The following is a 23,977-nucleotide window of genomic DNA, read 5'->3' as shown; positions in this document are numbered from 1 at the left end:
ACAAAACCGTTATCCATGATGATAATTATGAGAATGATGATAGAAATGAATGAAAGAGAAATGGAAAGTGAAAAGTAAAATAATTTATATTACATTTACTCAGTAGCTTCTGTATTTAGAAAGTTAATGACAATGAGAATCTCTTGCTCGTTTCCATTCCATGAAGATAGTATGGCAACCTGTATTATGGATATTTGTAAATGCAAATAAACAGGTGACTTTCATGGTTACATCCATCAGAATTGGCCATGAAGCAGAGACATTTAAAATCCATCTTGATTCTCGGTCATCGATGATTCAAAGATTTAAAAGCCAATGAAAATTGTAGAGTAATTAATCTAACAAGTCTTACATACATTTAACATCTATCAAATATAAAACAGTTAAAAGTATTTTACAAAATTTAGTAACTAGTTGATATGAATTTGATCAAATTTAAAGTGAAAAATAAAATTAAGTTAATGACCATTGGAGGTAATTTGATTCCTAATTAAGCTTAAAGTGTCATCCTTTTCACTTGATTTTGAACAATATCGGTAAACCAGGTTTATAATTAACAGGATTGCCTGAGAAATGCAAATAAAACAAAAATTAGATTTCAAATTAAACATTTGCTGAAGCTTGCTAACTCACCATGGCGATGTTTGTTGCTACCATAAAATAAGTTGTGACTCGAGCGTCGTATGCTCCAAGAAGCACTCCTCCAACTGAAGGTCCAATTGAATATCTATCCGAACAAGAAAGGTTGATTGTTAATGCTTTTGCTTGAACACAGTACACACCGGTACACATGTAAGTACTTGAAATGCACTCTTTTGTACGTACCCAACGCTAGTACATGACAGAAATGTACTTGTGATAAGACCATATGTTTCAATGCTTTCAAAGAAACCTCTTCGAGTTATCGTATCTTTTTTAATGGAGACAAAACCACACAAGGCTCGACCAGCTTCGCCTATTCCGATGAAAACCAGGGAGAGAATGATTGTCCAAACTTTAGGTTCAATGTTAATTATTGGAATTGGGCCAACAAATAATGCACCGATCAAAGTGATTGGACAGCAAATAAGATTCATCACTTTAGGAGAAACCTGAATTGGTAGAAAAGATTGGGTAAAGTGTGTTTAATACAGTTGATTGGTGATATTTTATGCAGTTCAACTCACTCCTCGATCAACGATCCATCCGATTATTGGACTGGAAATTGCATAGGAAACGCTTTGAGTAACAAAAATTAGACCCAAATAAATGGGACCTAAATTAAATTGTCGGACATGAGGCTCTAATATAACATTCAATAAACCCAAATCCGTGAAAGCAACACAAATGCCTATGAGATCAACCAAAGTTTCAAAGTCAGCCAAAAAGGTGGTTATAGCAACTGGACGTCGTGTTTCTGGTGTATCTGTAGGAAAATAATAAATTTGGAGGTTATAATCAAATTGGGCAATTTAAGAGCGCAAATAGTTTCTCGAAGATTTATAATATATGCCACCAGATCGATTAGAAACTTGAATTAAAAATGAACTGACTTTATCGTTGAAAAGCCTGTTGAGGTTATGCTTCAGAATCACTGTTTAGATTTTTTTAACTCTCCTAATAAATTATAAAATTCAAGTATCTCACCTATTTTTGGAGCAAAATAGTAATTAAGGAATGTCGCTGAAAAAAGAACGAGCCCAAGAACCAAGAATGGAAATCGATATCCACCAATTTGGTAGAGTAAACCTCCAAAAGTTGGACCTAATGTTGATCCAAGAGAGAAGGCGACTTCGAGCAGACCCTGAAATTGTATTAGTTTTTAAATACATCATTGATCACACTTAGTACGTGTTAAGGATGAAACTGAAAAATAACTCACAAAAATTAGTGCGATTCTTTCAGGAAACTGCTTAGCCATGGCTGAATAGCTTGAGGTAAGGTTGGCAGAAACACCGATTCCATCGATAATTCTGATTATGAAGCAGACTGAGATAAAAGTTATTCCATTTGGCAAGTAAATAGTAAATCTGAGGAAGGAAAAAAAAGATTTAATCTAACAATTGATTTAACTGGTGAGATAAATTCCTACCCAAATAAAATGACTGTCAGCCCAGAAACAGCGAGACCAAATTGCATCAAAATATTACATGATATATATGCGACCTGCAGGTTGAATAATCAGTTAATCATTTGAAATCTTTAAAGACAGGTTTAGAAGATAAGAAAACGGTTCCACTTACTAATTTACCAAAAATTGGCGAGGTAAATAAAATGGTAACTTCGAGGATACTAAAGATGAAACCATAAACAGCTGGTGAAGCACCTTTTTCTTCGGCGACTCTTGGGAAGAAAGGCGCTTGAAGTGAGTAACATGCCGCTTCGGCAAAGTTGGCATAACACAGAGCACAAATGAATAAAACTTGATCCCGTCGAGTGAAGATTGATAATCCAGAAACGTTTGAATCTTCTCGGGAATCGCCTTTTGAAGCTTCATAGTCATCACTTGAAATTATTTCATCTGTAATCCTAGGCATTGTGGTGAAAATTGAGTAAAAACTTGATCAAAATTAACGAATAATTTGAAATGGAAATCAATGTGATTGGAAACTTGTGGATGAATTAAATAAAAACATCAGCATTAAATGAAATGAGATGATGCATTTAAAAGGGGAGTAAAAATCCAAGTGTGAAGCGATTTACTGTGAATTATATTTAAATTGAGATTAAAAAGTAACTTAAAGATTTCTTGATTGTTAGGATTTGTAGTTATAAGCGATAGCGATAAAAACAGATTAACTTTCCTAAATGAGTGGACAAATCATTTGAACAGATTGAAAAAAAATATCTGGATTTAAATAACACATAATCACTTTGTTTGCCTGATAAAGAAACTTACGGGGTATGACCTAAGATTGCACCTTTAGATAAACCGAAGCTTGAACTATCTCTGGTTTAGTGAGTCCTGATTAGCGAGAAACATTAGGTAATGGCTCGCACCTGAATGTAATTTTTGTTCATGATATATTTCAAGTGAAAACGTAAATATATTTGCAGGCGTTTGCGGATGGGTGGGTTTTCCCATTCATTTAAAACTCTAATTATAGCAAAAACTTATCAATGAAATCCAGTGATTTACAGGTGATTTAATCAGGCACTTCTTAAACAAACAACACGCCATTTGTCAAACACAGCACTTGTTGTACTTATCACAGAAACTTCATGCTTTGTAAATAATCAATGTGTTGCAACATGATGAATAAACCCTTTGAGCTTGATCTTTACACCATAATATATCGATAACATGTAACAAATTGTAAACACGTAAGCAAAGATTAAATTATCTTTAGATTAAAAAAAACAAAGCAACACAAGCGAATCAAATCTAACAGAAAAAACAGTTTTTTATTAAAAACAAAGTCAATGTTGATGAAAAATAACAATCTTTTAGGGTTAAGTATTATGTATTTCAACCAATAGATGGCATGAAGGTCAGCAAATTATCAAATTAAATTTAATCAATTTGCCATCAATTAATCATTCAATATTCAGCATTAAATTAATTTCAGCTGTCTTTAATCTGAAATTAAATCTGAAATTAAATCTGAAAGAAATTCTGAAACAATCAACAAATGCGAAGTTTAAAATGGTATCAAAGCTCAAAAAACCAAAGCTCAAAGATTGAGTCCTAAAAGATACATTAATATCGATTTAACAATGAATCATATTTCTCTTATTTTCAAGTCAACATGTGAATGTTATTTTGTTTTTAATTCTTTCTTTGTTTTTATGTTTAGTTTTAATCATTTTCGGTCCACAATTTAATGGCAATCAACTAACAGGATAAAAATGACCGACTTGGTGATTGATAAAATGGTTGAACAATACAATAAGGTGAAAATCAATTTGAATATTGGCTTTGCGCATCCATTTTTAACCCAACAATCATCACCATCATCATTTGTCTTCTCATTTTTTCCCTCTTTTTATGTCAGAGATTCTTGGACCCACCAAATGAATTGCTCAAGTGAAATCTAAATGTTCCCTTCCTCTTCCTTACCACTTCACCTACTACCTTAACCTTGCTTTGTGCTTTTGTCATTATATTTAACGACATATTCACAGCTGATTTTCATATACTTTTAGGTGCTCTTCAACGTCCAATCTTGCCTGACCCGATTCATTCACATTTGACAGTCAACACTTGTTTAACCACTGGTTCACTGATGACCAACTACTCGCTATCGTCATCCATGTTTGGTCAACATTTTGCAATCCCAAAGTCTGTGCTGATAACAATGGCTAGATGTTTAACTTGATCAACTAATGGCAATCACAAGTGTCCAAGTGCAGTCTTGAAACAACCATCGATTGTTCAGCAACATCTATTATTAATAGATCAATAAACTTTTCTGGTTCAAACATTACCTTTTCTTAGGATGCTTCAATTGATTGTAACTACACCAGGTTAACAAAACATCACATTGTCTATTTATACCTTGTTATATCCAGTTAGCCCAAACCAATTTCAATTTATACTCAATTATTAATTCATTGTTTAACTCATCACCATCATCATCTTACCCATTCTGATCACACATTGATCACCAATTTATTCATTCATTGACTCCTTGTGATACCTTTTTTACTTCATCTTTCATTGGACTCTGTCTATATTACAGCGAAAGTGAAAGTATAATTCTGGTTCCTTTATTTCCCTGGTTTTCTTCAATTTCATGATAAAACTGTAACATCAACAGAATAGCTGAGTTTTTGTTCATTCTCATCTTCATCTTCGTCAATCGATATTTATACATTTGGTAAGAAACACACACAAACTCCTTTCTTTACCATCATCACTTTTCATCCTTTTATCCTCTATTTTTTACCTCATCATCAACTACACCAACAAATCCTCATTCCTTATCAAAACAATATCCTAATGATATTAATTAATGTTTTTCAATAATAATTAGCTTTCTCTGTTTTTTCATTTCAAGCACTACATTAGATTTACCACTTTACCCATTCAAACCCAACTCAATAATTCAATGTTAATGCGATAATTTCATTACTGATGAGTAGCTTATTACATTAATATTATTTATAACGATTGGTAAAGAGAAGAAAAATTATCCTTTTTTCATTCCAATTGTCTTAAATGGTCAGATAATCACCATTGACCAGATCAAGTTAAATAGTCAACATAAGAAACAGACAATTGGCTGATTTAATAAATGCTCAACTCAACGACCGCAAATGCTCAAAACAAATCAATAACAATCAGGACTTTCATTTTGAGTCTGCAATTCACACATTTTCAAAATTCAGTAACTTGGCTAAATGAGTCATTTTTGCCCATTTCAACCAATCTTGCGAGTCCTTCGTCTATTTAACCTGTCCAAAGGTAATTCTTGCCTTTTCACTTGCTCATCCATTCATCATTTCCATCATCATCATCCTTAAGAAAAACTAGTTTTCTCTCTCTTCTCTCCCTCTTCATCTTCCAGTTACTGTAACTTGGAAGCTGTTCAATTGAATTTTAACTTGCGCTCAACCAACATCAACATTTACATCTGTTTACTTCTCATAGCTTTTGTGAAACCTTTTCCCTTTGATAATACAATTAAATTTTTGCTCTACTTTTGTTCACAGTGACATTAAACAAAACCATTAACAGCGTGTAAATGACACTTTTTACAATTAAAAGCTCCCATGAATAGCAATTAAATATTCAACCAACAACAAAAGTATCAACAGTCTCAAAAATGAACATCAAACCCAATTTTCAAGCTTAAACGGATTATTTCAAGTGATTAAGACTACTTATATGTATTCAAGTGCCTACTTAATTAATTGATTGTGAATAGTCAACATTAAAACAACAAGAAAAATCCAAAAATGGATGAAACAAATGAACATGAATCAAGACAAAGTGAACCTGAATCAACGGTAAATGTTGATTATCCAAGTGATACCGTTAATCCTATCCAAGATGATATTAATAATGATACTAAATTGTCTTCAAATGTCCCTTTACTATCATCACAATCATCATCAACAAACCAGACTCGGAATGAAACATCAAATGTTGGTTACAATGTTGAATGTTCACCAACAACTGATAACCAAGAGTCAATTAAATTAGCCAATTCAAGCAATTTAAATGAGAAACAACCAGAAATGGATTGTCTACTTGAAAAGCTTCGCAAAGGAATGGTAAGCAATGAATTCATTAATTAACTCATGATTAAAATGGAATCATAATTTAAAGAGTAATCACAGTTATCATGTTGACTGTAAAAATGTTGTTTCAGACAAAAGGCTACAAAGAAGGCAAAAAAAGTTATAATTTTCTTAACCATTTTTCATTTTTATTCATTTTCATCCCTCTTTTTAAACTACTAATTACTGAATTATCATTTATTTTTCTTCTTCTTTTCAAAACCTTTCTTCTATCCTCTTCATCCCTCTTCCACTGACCACCAAGTCCTTTAACCCTGCGGACAAATACCTTGAATAATGTAAATCAAATGATATATCTTGGCCATTTACTTGCTCTTTAACCAACATAAAATTTAAAAGCAAACCCAAGAAAAAAAGCCAACATTTTCAACGTTATTTTACAACGATTTTTGGTCCATTTGTCTCTTCTTACCTTATGTTGCTGATGACCTTTTTTTACCTGGCAAAGGTTATCATCCTCTTATTATTGTTAAACAGTCTTTTCAATATTCAATTTTCCAGGTCAACATTTATTGTATTGTAAACTGTCAATTTTGACAAATTTTTTCATTATTTTCCTTTTCTCTCTCCTCAAAACTGAACAATTAACACTTGATATTTATTTTCAAATGGTTGTCCTAATCGAGGAAAAGGTCATTTACAAAACATGTTCACATTCCTGACCATTTGCTTATTCAAGTAGTCAATCAATATTAACATGTTTAACACTCTTAATATGGTTAAAATGATTTACATTTTTCATCTTAAATTCATATTTCAATTTTACCCTTCCAACATTGATATTTATTAGCTTGCTTTAATAATACGATTAATTTTGCTTTTTTCATATCAAAGTCTTTTGATTTATTTTTGATTACAGTCTCAACCTTTCCTGGTGTCTTTGTTGATGTATAATCTGTTCATGTTTTCATGAAATACATTTAATTTCAATCATCTAACACTAATCAATACATGTTTCTGTAAAGATGTAAATACTTTGATCATTACCTTTTCAAGGGAAAAACATTTCTTCAAATTGAAAATAACATTATCATTCCAGTTTCATCTTTTTAATCACCATTCTTCATCCTCATCACTCAGACCCTTGAATCATTACATCCTATTGAAGCATTTTAAAACTCTTGCACTTTATCCTTGAAAATATTTATTCAAATAATTCACCTTTCATGATGAACTGAATTTTGATGAAACCATGAAAACCATCAATTTCTGCACAATGTTAAAATTACATTGAAGCAACTTAAACAATTGAGTTTTGATTTGGTTTGTTTTTAAATGTTACAATTATATTTTCACTGGAAATGTAATTCTAATTTCCATAATAATTGATTAGCTTTTAACAGCAATTTTGTTAATCATCTTGATTCACTTTTCTCTTTCTCTGATTAATGGTTATAAAATCAATTTAGTCTTGTTTACATCTGCTCAGTAAAATTGCATGATTATGATTAACATTTGCAATTCATCAATGATTTCAGCTAAATTGTAACTTGTTGCCATTTGATTTAGTTTTTTGTTTTGTTTTCAGTTAATTTAGAGTTAACTTAAAGTATAATTATGTTACGTAAAAGGTGATATTAAAAGGTAACAAATGATCAACAAAATGAACCATAAATCATTGAGCTATACAATCAAAATGACCAGGACTTTAATTGCAAGGATAATTAACAGCCTGGATTACATGTGTTGCAATGTTTCTTAAATTGCTCTGCTTTTTCTTGTTACTTTTATTCATCAAAAAATATCTCTGTTTAATCATTTGATGAATTTGTTGACCTTTTTGTGAAATTATCACCTTTTTTGAATCACTCTCAATTGATATGTTCAAGTTCAATATTGATTGAAGTTGATTCAGTATTTATGTGTGTATAAAATTATAACAAAATAATTAAATTGAAAACTGTTGATGAAATTGATGATTAATTGTGCCTCAGCTGCAAAACGTTAGCCAATGTAATGGATACAGATATTAATGTGTGTAACCCTCCCCTCAAATGGGTGGTTAAAGGTGGAGATGGGTTTTGTTGAAAGAAACAAGAATGGCTTTGTTATCTTCTTCTTAATAACACCATTTAACAGTGAATCTAAATTAGAATCTGAATAATCAGTTGAACCGTTTATCTTGGCTGATTCCTTGATGACCTTAATCTTTCAAAAAGATTAGTCCTTTTGATGCTTTTTTAAGTCCAAAGAAATCAAAGCGTTTCCATCCTTTGTGTAAAAAAGCCTTCACTGTCAGGTTTCTTGGCTTTATTGTTTCCAGTTAATGGTCAAACTTAATAGTTTCATTAACAGTTTATTTCCATCAAAGACCATTATCTTAATCACAGTTTATCAATGGTGACAAATTACCATGCAATGATCAAGGAAACAAATGAAAACTCTTTGGGTTCATTTCCATTCCTCTGGTTGTTGTTAATGGTAAAGGCAAATAGTCTTTGGATGAAGTCTTGATGCTGAGTGTCTGAAATTATGGTAATTAAAAGAAAATATTGAATAATTAGTAAAATGCGATTGAGTGTTAATAAGGATAAAATATGCAAAATAACAAAGGCTTATACCTTGAGAGGGGTTTGGTGTTGATTCCTGTTAATGAAACTGCACTTTATAATCATCTTGGTCACAGAGTGATGTAAATATTATTTGAGGATGATGATGATGGTATTAATAATGGATAATAGCTTGATGATGTTGGTGATGGCGATGATAGCCTTTATGATAATAATAAAATGGTAAAATCATCTATTTGACAAACCATTTTGAAAACTGTCATTAACATTCTCCCAATCATTATCTAAATCGTTAAGTAATAAAATATTTAAGAAATGATTTAACATTTTGATTAAATTGATTGATCAACTTATCATTATGCAAATAAAATATATCTAACTAATGATAACGATAAGAAAATTATTTGCCAAAAAATCAACAGCAAAATGGGAAAATAAAATTTTGTCCTATTCAAGTTGAAGATGAATGATGGTGAAGCTCACTATTAATATATTGACCAAGACCTTTTTAACAGGAAACCACAACAAGTTTTTTTTATCCTGACTATCACCATTTTTTAAAGCATCCGCTTATTATTCATTCATTTTTCTTCACCATTAATGATAACAGGCTCACAGAATCAAATGTCATCTCAGGTTGTCCTTTTTTATTGCTTAATAAATTGTCAATTTGTACCAAGCCACAGGGTTAATCTGGAACAGATAAGAATGGGAATTGAATAAAAATGTAAAGATTGTTGTAATGAAGAGAAAAATAAATACCTGAATCCCATTTCTCATTGTTATTGTTTTATTAGCATTCCATGTTTACCATTAATTGAAAGGTTTACCATTTTCAAAGGTTAATTGGCCAATTGATTGGATTATAATGTAAAAACTGTAATTAAAATGAAATGTTTGCATCAATAAATAATCAAATGAATGGTCAGTATAAAGTTACTTTAAAACAATACCAATCAATAGAGTTTACAGCTTTCAATTTTGTAATTAAATACGATGGATACTGAGGCTATTATGGTGGTGAAAGAAGATAATGATTACCATAGAATTGCCTCTGCTTAGACTAAAGTCACTAATGGATACTTGGTGTCTCCTTATTATACCCTCAGGTCAAGTTGAGGGTAAAAAGTAGAGGAAAAATAAAGATGAAGATGATGTAGATGACGGGAGTGAGAGAATGAGAGAGAAAACCAAATAATACATCAATCTTGAACGCGGTATATTGGCTTTTAATTCAATGAGCAACTTTAAATGTTGACCTGCAAAGATTGGGCCCAAATTTGGTTAATGATTACCTAGAAGATGAGAAAAAGAGAGAAGAAACAAAGGTCAATATACAGTAATCAGGTAGAAGAGGACAAGGGTCAACCATAAAAAGATCTCATTATTAATAATATTCAAACTAGATATTCAATTTGTCGTTTCTTTTACTTTTTTTCTTGTCAGATCATTCATTTTACACTCTATCAGAGTTGACAGATAGTATTGAAATTAGGTATGAAAAATATCATCAGGAAAAAATGATTGAATATATATTTTTGTGTTGCTCCTTTCCATCTTGTTATTAACTATTAATTTTAGAGGAAATGTTTTCGCTTTCCATTTCATCAACTTGAATTGAATCAGATCATTGAAAGGTACCTGACTTCGTGGGACACAGTTAACCATAATTTTACTGGTCTTTGCTCGAAGGCTTTTCAAGATGTGTTTTTTTTGAATTATAACAATATTATGTGGGAAACTGAGGATGACGATATTCCGTTTCCCAAGGGTAAAGCCTAAGATTATAAAATCTAGAATGACCTGAGATATTTTGACTTACTCTTCATTATAACTTCATCATCATCATCATCATCGTCTCTTTTCCTTCTAATACTTCTTCATCATCTCCCTTTCTTTTCATCTTTTTTTTCATTGCAAGTTGATGTTTCGTGGTAACTTTAACATCTAGGGATTCAGTCAAGTCTTGGTTGTTTAGTCAACATTTCAGGAAAAAGACATCATCTTGATTTCCCACCAATAGATTCATCAACATAAGCTGGAAATGATGATAATGAGAAAGGCACTCCCAAGACTTTTGTGCAATAGCCATCAACGATAGGATAATTCATCTAAAAATTAGTCCTTTTTTAATGTCCACCTGAGTTGTCTATGAAAAAAATCAAAAGAGTGGTTTTAAACAACATGCTTCAAATAATAATCAAGTAAACAATATTTGACTTGAAAAGCCAATTTTGAATCCATAAAAACTTACTCTACAGTTGAGATGTTCAGCGATGATAAAGTAATTAAATGTAACTGCTTGTTGAGGTTTTAATTAATATGAGCAATTTATCTCACATATAAATTTCCACTATGTGGTAGGTAAAAGGATTTTCCAGTTTTAAAAATATTGAAATGGGAATATTGTTCATAGCACTTGTCAAAATGTTGTAATGATTTGTTATTAGCAATGAAATGTAGCCCATTTTTTGGTAATTTAGGTCAATTAAGGTTACTTTTAACCAGCAGGAACCTCTTGTTTTATTACCATGAGAATCACAAGTAACTCTAGTGATGGTGAGCTTAATTTTCGCTCTTCTCCTCTAGTGGAAACCTTTGCTTTCTTTAACCTTTACTCCTTTAAACATCCATAAGAGTGAATTGGTGGTGATAATAATGGGTCAAAGATTGATTAACAATAGCTTGCGACTAAACCCATCTTTTGGTGTTACAGTTGTTGATGTCTTTGCAAAGGTAAACTGTGATACGAAGGCCAATTAAACAAGCTTAACACAAACTCACACATGGAGCCAGTAGAAAGTTGCCCAAAGGCATAACGAATAGGTTGTTCAAAACGGAAGCGTTGAGTGTTGGAGAGAAAAAAATTGAGTAAACATTAGAAAATTTTTCCTAATAGTTGAATAATTGTAAGTTGATTGTCGGCAAGGGTTGATTGTCACCAGCAAATGGATTAGTTGTTGTAAAGGTAAAGACCATTGTTTCTTTCAACCCAAATGGGACAGTTAAAGATGCTATTGGTAAAAATTCACTACACTAAAGATGAGCTTATCAGGATGTGAAAACAAAATACAATCTCCATTTCCAATCAGATCAGCGCAATTTTAACACTCCAACACATTTTCAACAGAGATTTTTGAAAATGTTTGACAGTTTAATCCGATTTACTTATTGCTCTTTTCAGTTTATTGCTTGTTTTCCATTATGCTACAATGAAAATAAAAAAAAATCTTAAGACACTTACAGGAGAAACGGGGAATAATTATACTCACTTGAACGAAATAATGGAAACTTGATTGAATAAAGATGAAATGTTGATGTAAAACTAGACCTAAGGTTCAATTACTGACCATTGAAGCCATTTAAGGATTTAAGAAAGCTTCAATTGTATATAGATGACTTTCAATCAGGTTAACGATCAGATGTTGAAACAAAAATTTAAACCTTGCATAACCTGCCATCCAAAATCCATTAGAAAATTATATTGATGAAACTGGAATCATAATTTAATTAACAATCAATTTTCTATTGCATAAGAAATTTGCCGCTAATCCAACAAAAACAGGTGGATGATATTATCGATACCGATGATAGTTATCGATAATTTAGAGTCTCGATCTTATCGATACGCCAAATTTTAATATCGATAATTTATTAATCAAATTAAATATTTTAATCCAAAATTTATAAATTAAAATATAAACACATGTATCAACTTGGATTAAAAGGTGAAAACTCAGTTTGTTGTTTCTTTTCCATGAATTTTTTCCTAAATCTGGCGACTTTTCTGATTGAATTAAACACAGAAAATGTTCAATGGATTGCTTCATGAACTCTGTAGCAAGCATTCTCATGTAAAATTCAATGAAAATTTCTATTAATCTGTTAATTGAAACTAGAAATCGATAATTGTCGCTATAGTTTGAAATAAATATCGAAGCAAATGATATTTGTTTTCAATCTCATCCTTTACGATTCGTCCACTTCTAGTTATACTCAGAGCAACTTCTGTGTGCATAACAGTAAAGGTCTATTATCAGAGATGAAAATCAGTGATAATAGACAGCAACAAAAGTAAAATTAATCAAAATTGACTTTTTTTCTTCATTTTTGCCATTAATTTTCTTTTAATTCATTTCCATTGACATCAAACAGCAATTATCTTTCTTTTTAAAGTAAAAAGACATTCTTTCGTGTTTTCCATCCTCATTTTAAATAATCTGATACAACGTAGTTATCTGAATATCAAGTGAGGTCTTGTTGGCAAATACAAAGTTACAACTAAGTGAACCGAAAAAGCAACATTCAATTTGACTAAATGTAAGTTGATTTGGCCGTAAGGTTAGTTAAGGTTACTTTTTTTTCTCTAATCAATGATCTTTTTCTTCTCTTTTTTAGCCTTCTTCAAACAGCAAATAAAAAAAACAAAATTTTGCTGTTGTTCTCCAAGTCTCAGTTTCATCATCATCTTCATCATCATTAGCTGGAACAAATTTTGCAACGGTAATAACAAAAAGCCCCATATTATTTGCATGATAAACGCCTAAGGTGAACGTCTAGAAATGACTTGAAGATATTCGATTAGCCTCAAGTTTATTTTATTATTACCTGATATTTTCTTCTCTGTCTCATCTCATTTGGTGTGTATTTTTGGTGGAAATATAACACAAAAAAAGGTAAAAATAAGCTCTCACTAAATGAAATTGGTAGTTAATAATGACTTATGAGGCTAACCATTACCTTTACTGTTTACCTGATTGGTCTTCCAAAGCTTAATTCATACCCATATGAGTAACAGACAGACAAAAAACAAGATAAATGATGAAAGAGCAAGGATTTACCTTTAGCTTGACCTGCTTTAAAAAAACACATTGATGCCTTTCTCAAACACAAATAAACATCACAAGAGACAGAAGTAAAATGAATCACCGAAACGGCTATCCATATGAAGGTTCAAATTATCTCCTAGACTCGCTCCAATTCAATTGAATTTAACCATTCTTGAAATGGTTTACCCAACAATTAAGTAACAATTTAGTGTTTAAAAGACTGCAGAGAAATAGAGAAATTATTGAAGTAATTCAATCTCGAGTCAGCTTTGATAGATTTGAGATTCTCTTACAATCTTTTTATTTAGTATTATCATGAAATAGCAGGGTGTCAGGCTTTCGAGTTTTAGCTCAAAATTATTGAATTAAATATTCTGTAATGATATATAGCTGAAAAATGTGAGTAAACAAAATTGAAAATTGAAGATAAATTGACAGATAAAAGATGTAAAGCTGAAAATGATTGTTGATTATGATGGTGAAGCCAGTAGTTGATGATCAGTAGCATTGGTTACTAGTTTGCTGGAGCAAGCCCAAATCACGAATCGGAAATGATTAAATAATTGGTAGATCTTTGATGATGATCAAGTCTCTGAAGAAGTGAAGATTATTGCGATGATAAGGTAAGTTGTGAGAAATGAGAAGCTTCCAAACATTCCAAGATATTAACATTTTCTTTCTCTCTTTCTTTCTTTCCAGCTCCTGTTTCATTAATTTATTTTGATTATGATGATGGTTAGCCAAGAATTGAAAAGGAAAAACAAAAGCAAAGTCTGAACGATGTTGAAACTGTTGGTGTTAGTTATTATTATTAGATGTACCTTGTCAAAACCAGAATCCGGATTCGCATTTCATTTTCTTCGGAATGAACAAGAACAAAATTTCATCTTATACATTAATCAGCTGATAATATCGTGGGTAAAATCTCGAAGGTAAACACTTTGTTTTTAAGGTGTGTCAATCATAATCGTGATGACCGTTGGCGACTCGTGACAAACCATTGAGCTAATTTGGCTTCACCATTATGTGAATGAGAGACACTCCTTTATAAGAGAAGCAAAAAGAGCAGCTCAAGTCTTCCCTCAACTTTCAGCTTCCATTTTTGTTTTCAAATGGTGTTGTAAATATAATTTAATGTACTTTCGTTCATCATCATCATCATCTTTCTCTCTCTCTCCTTCAATAACACCATTAAAAATCTCTACAGCATCAATGAGTTTATTTAACTTTTCTGCACCATCATAGCCATGATTTTATTTGTGCTAAGAGATGCTAATCATTTGAATGATTGCAGGTCAATTAACTTAATGATGATGATAAGCTAAGATGGATTATTTCATCTCATCATCATCATTTTCTTTATCCTTTATCTTCATCATTATCCACCATATTTGACCTTCACATATCACAAATTGATGATATATTGCATTCAATCTCATATTGAATGTAATGAGGCAAATGAAGGAAAAAAAACACACACGCCATTGCTGGCCTTTAATGATAATCAACTAATTCAATATTTTCTCAACCCAATGGTCCATTTGAACAAAATTGTGTTCGGAGCAAACATGGTTAATTAATCTTACCAATCATACCAATAATACAATTATATAAACACTTGTTTACCATCAATCTAATTAACAGCAAGTCAAGTGTAAAATTAAAAGTTGTTACATGACAACTGTCACTATTGACATTCAATTGTTGAATCAATTCTTCATGTTTTACAATCAAACATGAGACAATGTTAATGTCCATTTTGTGTAAATTCACTTTCAGAACCTTCAAGCAATTCAAATGGTTCAATGAATAAATTATTCATAAGACAGTGTAATTTAATCTATAGAAACATGATCATTAATGTTGACTTTAAAATGAACTAAAGTAAACATTTTTCAAATGACACTGCGTATTGTTTTATTCATACATTTTACATTATCTTTGTTTATCAGAGTTATCATGTTTTGGATGTTTAAAGCAAATATCAATAGATGACTTTATCGAGTGAAAATGTCCAAAAAGATCATAAACTCGATCGTTTGCTATTGATTATCAAAAAGCAAACAGTTGTTTATTTCATATTTGCTATCAAGTCATTATGATCATTATCGAGACATGACATTGTTCATTCAGCTATTTTATTTTCAATTGATGAAATTCAATGTTTTGTGATATATTTTGTTCAATTGCATTACAAACTTGAATGCAATGTCTCCTCAAAATGTATCTTAATCGCAACCAATTATTGACTATCATTTAATGACTCGTTTCAAGTTTACTTAAAGCTGTAGGCTGCAAGAAACGAATAGCAAGATTAGCGAAAAAGTCCGACTTTCAATTGAATGAAATCCAATAATATAATTTAATATTATTTTCACTGATCAAGTTGTTGGAAAAGGCAAGCATAATGAATGTTGATCACATAATGATAATACAGCGTGTTTACCACCATAAATTTGGGAATGATAATCATGTCTGATTTTGAGTGATCCACAAGAAATTGAAAATGACCGGTCAATTGGAATGATTAAATGTTATAACAGCTTAATTAAATGTCAAAATGATCTGCAAGTTAAAGTAAAATCAAATCATCAGACGAAAAAAATGGTAGCAAATATTTTTTCTTGCTGCAAACCTTCAACAAAAATCAATAGACAAAACAAGGTAAAATGGTAAACATAATGATACTGTTTTTGACGATGGCGATGATTATTATGATAGGTAAAGATGATATTAGGCACACTGAGAGTGAAAACATGAAAATAAGATGATTAGATGTCAATTGGGAAGAAGTAAAACATTTTAACAAAACAATAATTGAATAGTATTTTTAGCTTTTCAAAATTTACCTTTTGTCTGTTTAATAACAATATTTTCCCTCTTCTTTGCCAATCTTAACCTAAGAGGCCGTTGTTAAATTACAAGTTGTAATTTAGTTTTTTTGTGTGTTGCTCAAGCTTACAATTATTATTGATAAACAAACAAATACGGCTCTTATTCATCATCATCAACATCATTGTAGAGGTAAAAGGTGAGATGTTTCAAGTTTGGACTTTTCTTGAATCAACTTTGGCTTGATCCTTAAGCCAAGAAAAGGATAAGTTTCTATATAAAACTGAACAAATGAAAAGGAAAACAAGAAAATGACTAACATCAATTTTCATTTCAAAGTTGAATCAAGATTCCATTAAACGTCAAAACCAGATTCTTCTCTGTGGTTTTCATCTTCATCTTTATCTTGCTTTTTTTAACATTAATACGCTATTTTCTTCCGCTAATTGTATCCTCAAAAGCTCATAACGTGAAGATGTTGAGGTCAAGTCTAAAGGTTTCCCTTTAGATTCCCTGGAAAGGTGAATACTTGACCTTTCAAGGAGGATTTAAAGAGAGTGGTAGAAGTGGTCAAACGAAGCGAGAGAGGAAAAAAAATTGCCATCTTCCTTTGATGGACTCAAGTTATGTTGATTACTTGAGCAACTTGATGTTAATGAATATGAAAGTGTATGGAAACACAAATTATTGTGTCAATCTGGATTACATTGATTTTCACAATCTTTATCATTCCATAACAATATAACTTTCCTTTTGTTTCTCCATCACTTTTCCTCCTGTTTACTTGGGTTTCAGTCGATATTGATTCTTTCGTTTCTTTTCCTCCTTCTTCTTTCAACCATCTTCCATGAAATTATCCAGTTTCCCAATCCTTTTCCATTCTGGTATTTCCTTGTTCCGTTACCACATCTTGAGAGCATCTTCACAACTTGCTATCATTATCTCATTCCCTTAGACTTTACTCCATCTGACAATGTAAACTCAAGTATATAACATTAAACCCAAAAGGCCAAAACAAGGAGAAGAGTAGGGAAAAAATTGAACAGCTTTGACCATTTTTCATCTTAATCGTTTGATCCTCATCACCATCATTCCCATTTCCTGTGGTTCCCTCTATTTCATTATTTATCTCTTCGTCAGCAAGTCCATTTTTCCATCTTCATCCAACCAGCCAACCTTTTCTACTCCACCTTTCCTCTTTCCTTTGTAATTATACTCGCTCATTGTCATCATCTACCTTTGATTTAAAAATATATTTTTTTTCGTTTCCTTCGGTAACTCCTTAGTTTGGTTCTTTATTCCTAAAGTGCCATTTTTACAGTATTATAATCAATCAGACCAACTGAATCCATTATGTAATGTATACGCCATGGCAATTTTGTCAATCAGCAGTTCTTTTTTTTCGGCATCCATTTTGGTTTACTATTATTTTCACTCTTTTTTGTGTCTCTTGTCTTGATGCAAGATTTATTCCCGATGGATTGTTGGTAATTCAAGTTGTTTCACTTAACAACTTTCAATAAAGCAAACTGTTAAAGAAGAAAAAGAAACAAAAAGACATAAAATAGATGCTCATGGTAGACATGGTAAGGTTTCGTTGTTACTTCCACTGGGAGTGAAAACTTTCATCGATTATCTTGATCATTGTTGGAAACAATATCAATTTAACTTGAAATTAGAGGCTCAAAGTAGTTTTGTCTTTCTATTGATACTTTACTCTTACAGCAAGAAATAAGTAACTTTTTTCTCCTTTCTTTGTCGCCTTAAAAAGACCATTCAACCAGTCAACAACAATTAATATCAATCTAATTATAAAAAGCTAATTTACCATTTACTTTTTTTTCCTCTTTTTAACTAATTGCTTCGTAATAGACGGAATTAAGTCACCAAGGAGATGATTTTACCAAACAAATGTGGAACATGTATGCAACTTTTGAAGATATGATCTCAGGTTCAGGACAACGGGATGATCGATCCAGATCAACCCTAATGGAATTGTCGTCTACTTCATCGCTCAGCATTAATCCAAACAGTACCAGTAGTAAAGATAGTGATAGTAAACCTTGCACAGTACCTTTAACACCTCCAGTAACCAATGTTTCTCATTCGGAAAGTATTAGCAGCTCCAGTTCACCAGAAACTGAAAATCAAACGGGAAAAGCTAATGTTAATAATTACAAAGAAATGTCAACCTCTCAACAAACAAAGGAATCAACTGTGGTTAAAGACACACCACAATTAGTCACTTCTCTTTCAACGGGAGACGAGTCTGGTACTGAAAATAGTATCACAAATAGTGACACTAACAATGATAAGAATCAAAAATTTCGACCCATACCTGTTAATAGGAATAAATTTTTAGCTGCTCGTCAATCAAATAATGATAAACCATCAACAAATCTAGTTGGATATCAAAGTGATTCTGGGTCAAACTCTTCCTTGGCTAATCCTCTTTTAGACACCATTAGTTGTTTAACTTCAAGTGATCCTTATAGTGATTCAGATGATTATGATGTAACTCGAAGCAAGGTTATTAACCAACGAGCAAGACGTCGATGTAGGCGAATGTTGTCTGACCGATCTCTCCGTTGCTCTCCTAATCATTTACATTCCTGTTGTTCAAGTGATGCTGATTCAATTGGCTATGCAGGTTCCAACTCTATTGATAGTGGTTACAAAAGTCTCTGTCCAACACCCGAAGTTCCAGAATCAATATCCAACCTTTTACCTTATAAAACAGCCGACATCTCGTCCGTCAGTGATAAATTGCAAATCAATGGTCAACAAGACAATTCCTGTCTTGTTATGGTGTCATCACATTCGTCTTCATCAATACCAGCACTCCAACGGTTAACCAGTTTAAATACAATCTGCAACAACAGTAAACCTCATTATTCCGATTCCCTTTCAAAGTCAAAATTGTCATCCATTAAACCTCATGATGCACGGATAACATCGTCAAACTGTTGTGCTCCTTCACTCACAAACAGTACATCATCCAATAGCTTATATAATAACAAAATGGTAACTCGATTGAAAACCCAGTCCTCGACAGCACATCTTGAACATCTATTGACTCTCCGTCAATCTCTTATAAGTGCAATTCAAAAATGTGAATCTTCAACATCAACTCCAACTGATTCACGGGTTGCAAGTCCAGTAATTTCAAGTCGATCAACCAGTCCAGCGTCAACAGTTATTCCTAGAACAGTCAGCAATTTAAAGATAACCCCAGGTCTTGCATCTTTATCGTCTTCTTTATCGGTCGGAGTTATCCAGGGTGCTAATACTTCTAATCAAATTTACCAGCAAAGCTCAATCATATCTGGCTCATTATCACCATCATCATCAATAGCTGCCTCTAGCAATGGTTCAACAATGATGAGTAAAAGTAAACGTTTACCAGCAACAGGCTCACCTGAACCTTGGTATTCTCAAAATCATTACTCACCTTTAGCATCGTATCATCAAAATGGCCATCCTTCATTAAACTGTACAAGATACAATCGAATCAACAATCCACCTTCACAAATTCACGATCATCAATCAATGGAACCAGTGTTAACATCGTCTGCTGTCTCAGCCGATGTTGGACGAGCAACACCAACACAAATGCCATCAGCTACATCTGTTGATGTCATTGGTCAACAGCAACAACAGCACTATTCATCTTCTTCCTTAACCTCTTTAACCTCTTCATCTTCATTTAATAAGTCAGTCCGATTTGATGAGGTGATGATAACACCATTTACCAATTATCAACCTGCAACCCTAAATATATCCAGCAATACCTCTCTTGAAATAGCTGATTACCCAATACAGCCAACAGAGAGACCAATCTCATTGGCAGCAACTAACACCTCTTCCGTGGCTCAAATAGCTGTTACCTCAGGCCATCTTAATACTGATAGTAGTGCAAGTAGTATTAGTTTGAGCAGCAGTATTAATGATAATAGAGTTAACGGAATTACTGAAAGCAACAACAACAGTAATAATATCATTAATAACGACAATATTAATAAGCATATCAGTAACAGTAATAATAGCAACTCTATTTATAATGGCATTAATCATGGTATTGGAAGCTGTTCATCATTAAAATCATCTGCAGTCACTTTTTCCACTAAATCAATATTAAAAGATCCAATTTGTGCCAACCTAAGATCGTCCATTGAATCGGGAATGTTCAATGCTGCTCAATCTTTAGAGAATGAGATTGATTCACTTCTCTATGGGAAACGTTTCAATGAACCAATTGCTTTGCCAACAACCCAAATCACATCAAATGATCCTGATTTTACCTCCTTGTCGACACTCAAAGAGCCAAATGATTTGTATAAACAAGTTCAAGATGATCCATTGGACATTCCGTATGTTAAGATGATTGAAGAAAAATATCGAACTGGAAATAAAATGAATAAAACAAAATCACAAGGTTAGTTTCAATTTGAATACTCAATCTTTTAATTTTGGTTGATCAAGAGTGTGAAAGTCAAACAAATACAAACCCTTTTCAGCAAAACCGTCCACTTGAAAGTGTAAATTCAAACCTTTTGAATCTGAATCATAGTATCATGGCAAAAGATTCAACACTTTGATAAAAGAGACAATTTTTGTTAAGCCTTTTCTTCTAACCAGCTGATCGATTGACAAATCTTACCATTCTATAGTTTAAATCATAGATTATTTAATAACTTTACAATTTTAATAATTGACAATAACCTGCTGAACAAGATTAAGGTCAACATTCCATTAGGAAGATAATTGAAGTCAGGTTAGATGACCCTGGGGCTAATAATTTTGGATATAAAATTAAGAGATGGGTCTTGGGTGAAAAGACTTTTGCAATAATGAACATCATAATTGATTTAGTTAATCATTTACCTTCTTTTTTACAAGACAATGTCAAAAATGTGTTTGTTTTTATTATAAAAATTATAATCAATAAAATCTGACTTGAACCGAAAACAAGTAAACAGATTAAAACTGAATAAAGTTCAGCTTGAACAACATGCAGGTATATTTGAAAGAAGGAAAGAGAGTAAATATGAGTGATGCTGTTAATTTTTCACGATTCACATGAAAACAGGTAGTTCAATAGTAGGCAAATTCATACTTACATTATTCAGCTATCAGCTTCTGTCTATCACAATTTATCATGAAAACAGGAGAACAAGAAAAACTGTAAATTGTTTTAGATTAGGAAAGGATAATGAGTTGCATGAAGGGAATCCACAAGAAACCGGTAGGGAAGTTGGTTTCTTCAAGTTGAATGTTGTTGTTTCCATTATTATCACGAAATGGCCATAAAGACTTTTGGACGGTGAATGTAAGTTATGGTCAATAAAATGAGATTGGAATGTAGTAATAGACTAGAATCTTTAGATGAGGTTAAAGATGAGAAACATGGTGAGACAACAGCATGGAAATCCGGTTATTTGATTAAGCCTTTCAATGAAACATATCCATCAATCCATTTAGCAAGTTAACGGGATTGAGAGGGAGATATATTAAAATAATAAAAAAAGGCTGAAGTTACCTAGAAAACAAAAGATTGAAACATTCAATAAGACAACCAATAACAATAAACAACACAATTTGTTACATTGAATCAAGATTTTACCGATACTTATCTCTTCTTTTTTTCCCTTAATTCTCTTTTATTTATTATCACAGAGCACGCCAGTGAAACTTTTACGAGTTACACAGAAAATACCAATAACCATCATCCATCTGATCAAATGAGCCTAGATGAAGGAACCAATGAAATTAATGTAGCAACTTACCAAAGCGAATCGTCGAATTATCTTTACCATAATAAAAATCTCAATCATTCTGGTAGTCAGGTATCTTTAAATCATCCAAATGGGAAATACCAAAAACAGAGGCCAACAAGAAATGGTATGCCAACGGATAACCCAGATGCCATGTTGGATCCAACGTCAAAGAGTAAAATAAGCGAAATGGCAAAATGTATGCTTGGTATTCTGGATGAAATTGAGATGAAAAATTCAATTGAAAATCGTTTACCCAAACTGGAAACTGTACGGTTAAGGGAAAAATCCTATACAAGCAGAACCAAAGAAAGATCTCGACCCAGTTCAGCCGAATTTAGAAGCTCAATCGAGTTGGTGCCAAATATATTCAGTAATAATGAAACAGCCAGCGAGTCGTCTTACCATTCCCTTCCTGAGTATCACATTTATGAAGAGGTTGCTTATGATTACATGATGGACAACCATCCTATCAGATCAAACACGGTAAAAGAGACACCACCGTCTTCAAGTCAACCAGTCCATCCAAGAGAGAGATCAAGAAGGATACTTCCACCCAATCCAGTTGGTTCAATGAGCATGTTGAATAATTCACGAATCACAGGGAAATCAGGATCATCACTGTATCGATCATCATTGAAAGATTTGTTGAAACCATGTGATGGCAACAACAATCCAAGATTAACAAATGTAAATATCAATGAACGTGAAGTTACTCTAAATGGCAACGACAAATGTCTCCTGGAAACTGAATTGAAATGCTTCCGATCATCATCATCATCGCCTTTATCCTCAATGAGAACCTCATCGTTGATTAATTCCAACACAAGCTGGGGACGGGTCACTGAACAGCCAAAACAACGAGGCAACCTTTACTCTTTGTTTACTGATCCCAACCAAAGGATTAACATTGGTCGATCACTGAGAAAAGAGTTGAACTACAACCAACCGCGATCAACAATTCACCTTGAACTGTGCAATCAAATGGATGGATCATCTTCATCATCTGAATATGGTTTCAGAAACAATTAAATCAACTGCCATGGCCACTAAATATTATAAAATGTTGAACATTTGATAAGATTGAAAGTATCATTTAGAAAGATCTAGAGACATCTTTTGCTTTCTTTCTGTTTCTTTTGTTTTATTTAACTGTTGTTTACAAATGCGCTCATTTTACAAAAATTCAAATACTTTCAATTAGCTGATAGCTCATGTTGCTTTCAACTTGAACCGACTAATTGTTGTTTATCAACTCAACAACTGTTACTTAAATAATCAAATTTGCCTGTTTTTTACCACATTTTACATTGTAATGATTTTACAATCAATTTGTCAATTTACATGTTTCTTCTGATGACAATTTTATCGATAATTAGAATTGATAATTAGCCTTTCTTTTTGCTTTTCTCATTCATTCCAATTTTAATTGTATTCATACATAAATTATCACTCAAGTTTGCTAGTTATAACTTGAACTTGAACGATTTAAAAAAAAGATCACAATAAAAGCAAACATTTCTAAGATTTAAGTTATTTCTGATTGTTTGGCTACAAATCAAGGTAATAGACTAAATGTATTCATTGTTATTATTGGGAATTTCCTTGTATCTTCCTCATCAATTAGTCAATAAAGTCAATTCAATTGAACAATTGAATAGATTTTAATTGGCAATTTTAACTCAAGTTGCTAGGTTATTGATTGAGCAAAATAACCAACATTTATCACTTTTAGAAGCATCAAGGTAGATACAGTGAAGTCTTGCTGCTTTTTATATTAAATTGCGAGAGAAACAATCGAAGTGAG

General features: G+C 32.1%; 2 protein-coding genes and 3 long non-coding RNA genes across 7 annotated transcripts; 2 read left to right on the top strand and 3 right to left on the bottom strand.

The window, feature by feature from the left end:
- Positions 1 to 68: 68 nt before the first annotated feature.
- LOC107365626 (MFS-type transporter SLC18B1-like) lies at positions 69 to 2,658 on the bottom strand. The gene is made up of 8 exons (XM_025161497.2): positions 2,223 to 2,658; positions 2,072 to 2,145; positions 1,862 to 2,009; positions 1,627 to 1,783; positions 1,167 to 1,405; positions 826 to 1,091; positions 634 to 727; positions 69 to 566 (listed from the first exon to the last, which is right to left on the bottom strand). Exons 1-8 carry the CDS (start codon positions 2,514 to 2,516, stop codon positions 459 to 461), a joined length of 1,380 nt encoding a protein of 459 aa, XP_025017265.1. The 5' UTR covers positions 2,517 to 2,658; the 3' UTR covers positions 69 to 458.
- A 1,063-nt stretch (positions 2,659 to 3,721) lies between these two features.
- Positions 3,722 to 23,698, top strand: LOC107365518 (uncharacterized). Its single transcript, XM_089266519.1, has 5 exons — positions 3,722 to 3,873; positions 4,126 to 4,799; positions 5,635 to 6,198; positions 18,269 to 20,831; positions 22,073 to 23,698. The coding sequence occupies exons 3-5, from the start codon at positions 5,881 to 5,883 to the stop codon at positions 23,200 to 23,202; spliced, it is 4,011 nt and encodes a 1,336-aa protein (XP_089122645.1). The 5' UTR covers positions 3,722 to 3,873; positions 4,126 to 4,799; positions 5,635 to 5,880; the 3' UTR covers positions 23,203 to 23,698.
- LOC107365520 (uncharacterized) lies at positions 8,066 to 12,321 on the bottom strand. Of its 2 annotated transcripts, XR_016198483.1 has the most exons (8): positions 12,008 to 12,321; positions 10,990 to 11,942; positions 10,558 to 10,884; positions 9,676 to 10,030; positions 9,498 to 9,612; positions 9,219 to 9,428; positions 8,787 to 9,019; positions 8,066 to 8,689 (listed from the first exon to the last, which is right to left on the bottom strand). It is a non-coding gene; the product is annotated as an uncharacterized LOC107365520 (long non-coding RNA). The 2 variants fall into 2 exon arrangements; XR_003082866.2 differs by lacking the exons at positions 8,066 to 8,689; positions 8,787 to 9,019 and having other exon boundaries at positions 9,223 to 9,428; positions 9,777 to 10,030.
- Positions 12,784 to 15,352, top strand: LOC149094481 (uncharacterized). The gene is made up of 3 exons (XR_016198528.1): positions 12,784 to 13,055; positions 13,134 to 14,187; positions 14,264 to 15,352. It is a non-coding gene; the product is annotated as an uncharacterized LOC149094481 (long non-coding RNA).
- On the bottom strand, positions 15,903 to 21,655 carry LOC107365522 (uncharacterized). Of its 2 annotated transcripts, XR_016198515.1 has the most exons (10): positions 21,517 to 21,655; positions 21,057 to 21,121; positions 20,905 to 20,988; positions 20,698 to 20,798; positions 19,848 to 20,366; positions 18,735 to 19,757; positions 18,225 to 18,536; positions 16,414 to 17,925; positions 16,200 to 16,306; positions 15,903 to 16,129 (listed from the first exon to the last, which is right to left on the bottom strand). It is a non-coding gene; the product is annotated as an uncharacterized LOC107365522 (long non-coding RNA). The 2 variants fall into 2 exon arrangements; XR_016198514.1 differs by lacking the exons at positions 21,057 to 21,121; positions 21,517 to 21,655 and having other exon boundaries at positions 20,905 to 21,041.
- Positions 23,699 to 23,977: the final 279 nt, after the last annotated feature.

Source organism: Tetranychus urticae, chromosome 1 (assembly GCF_039701765.1).
Source record: "Tetranychus urticae isolate SD_2017Ah chromosome 1, NJAU_TeUrti_SD_1.0, whole genome shotgun sequence".
Taxonomy (NCBI): Eukaryota; Metazoa; Arthropoda; class Arachnida; order Trombidiformes; family Tetranychidae; genus Tetranychus; species Tetranychus urticae.
The sequence above is the reverse complement of the archived record's forward strand: the minus strand, read 5'-3'. Positions and strand labels throughout refer to the sequence as shown.

Bases quoted from the DNA above. Each gene is read 5' to 3' on its own strand.
- LOC107365626 (XM_025161497.2), bottom strand. From the start codon at position 2,516: ATGCCTAGGATTACAGATGAAATAATTTCAAGTGATGACTATGAAGCT. The intron at 1,092-1,166 runs GTGAGTTGAACT...CTACCAATTCAG, and splicing joins GATGGATCGTTGATCGAGGA to GTTTCTCCTAAAGTGATGAA. The intron at 567-633 runs GTGAGTTAGCAA...TGCATTTCTCAG, and splicing joins TAGCAACAAACATCGCCATG to GCAATCCTGTTAATTATAAA.
- LOC107365518 (XM_089266519.1), top strand. From the start codon at position 5,881: ATGGATGAAACAAATGAACATGAATCAAGACAAAGTGAACCTGAATCA. The intron at 6,199-18,268 runs GTAAGCAATGAA...GCTTCGTAATAG, and splicing joins AAAAGCTTCGCAAAGGAATG to ACGGAATTAAGTCACCAAGG. The intron at 20,832-22,072 runs GTTAGTTTCAAT...TTATTATCACAG, and splicing joins GAATAAAACAAAATCACAAG to AGCACGCCAGTGAAACTTTT.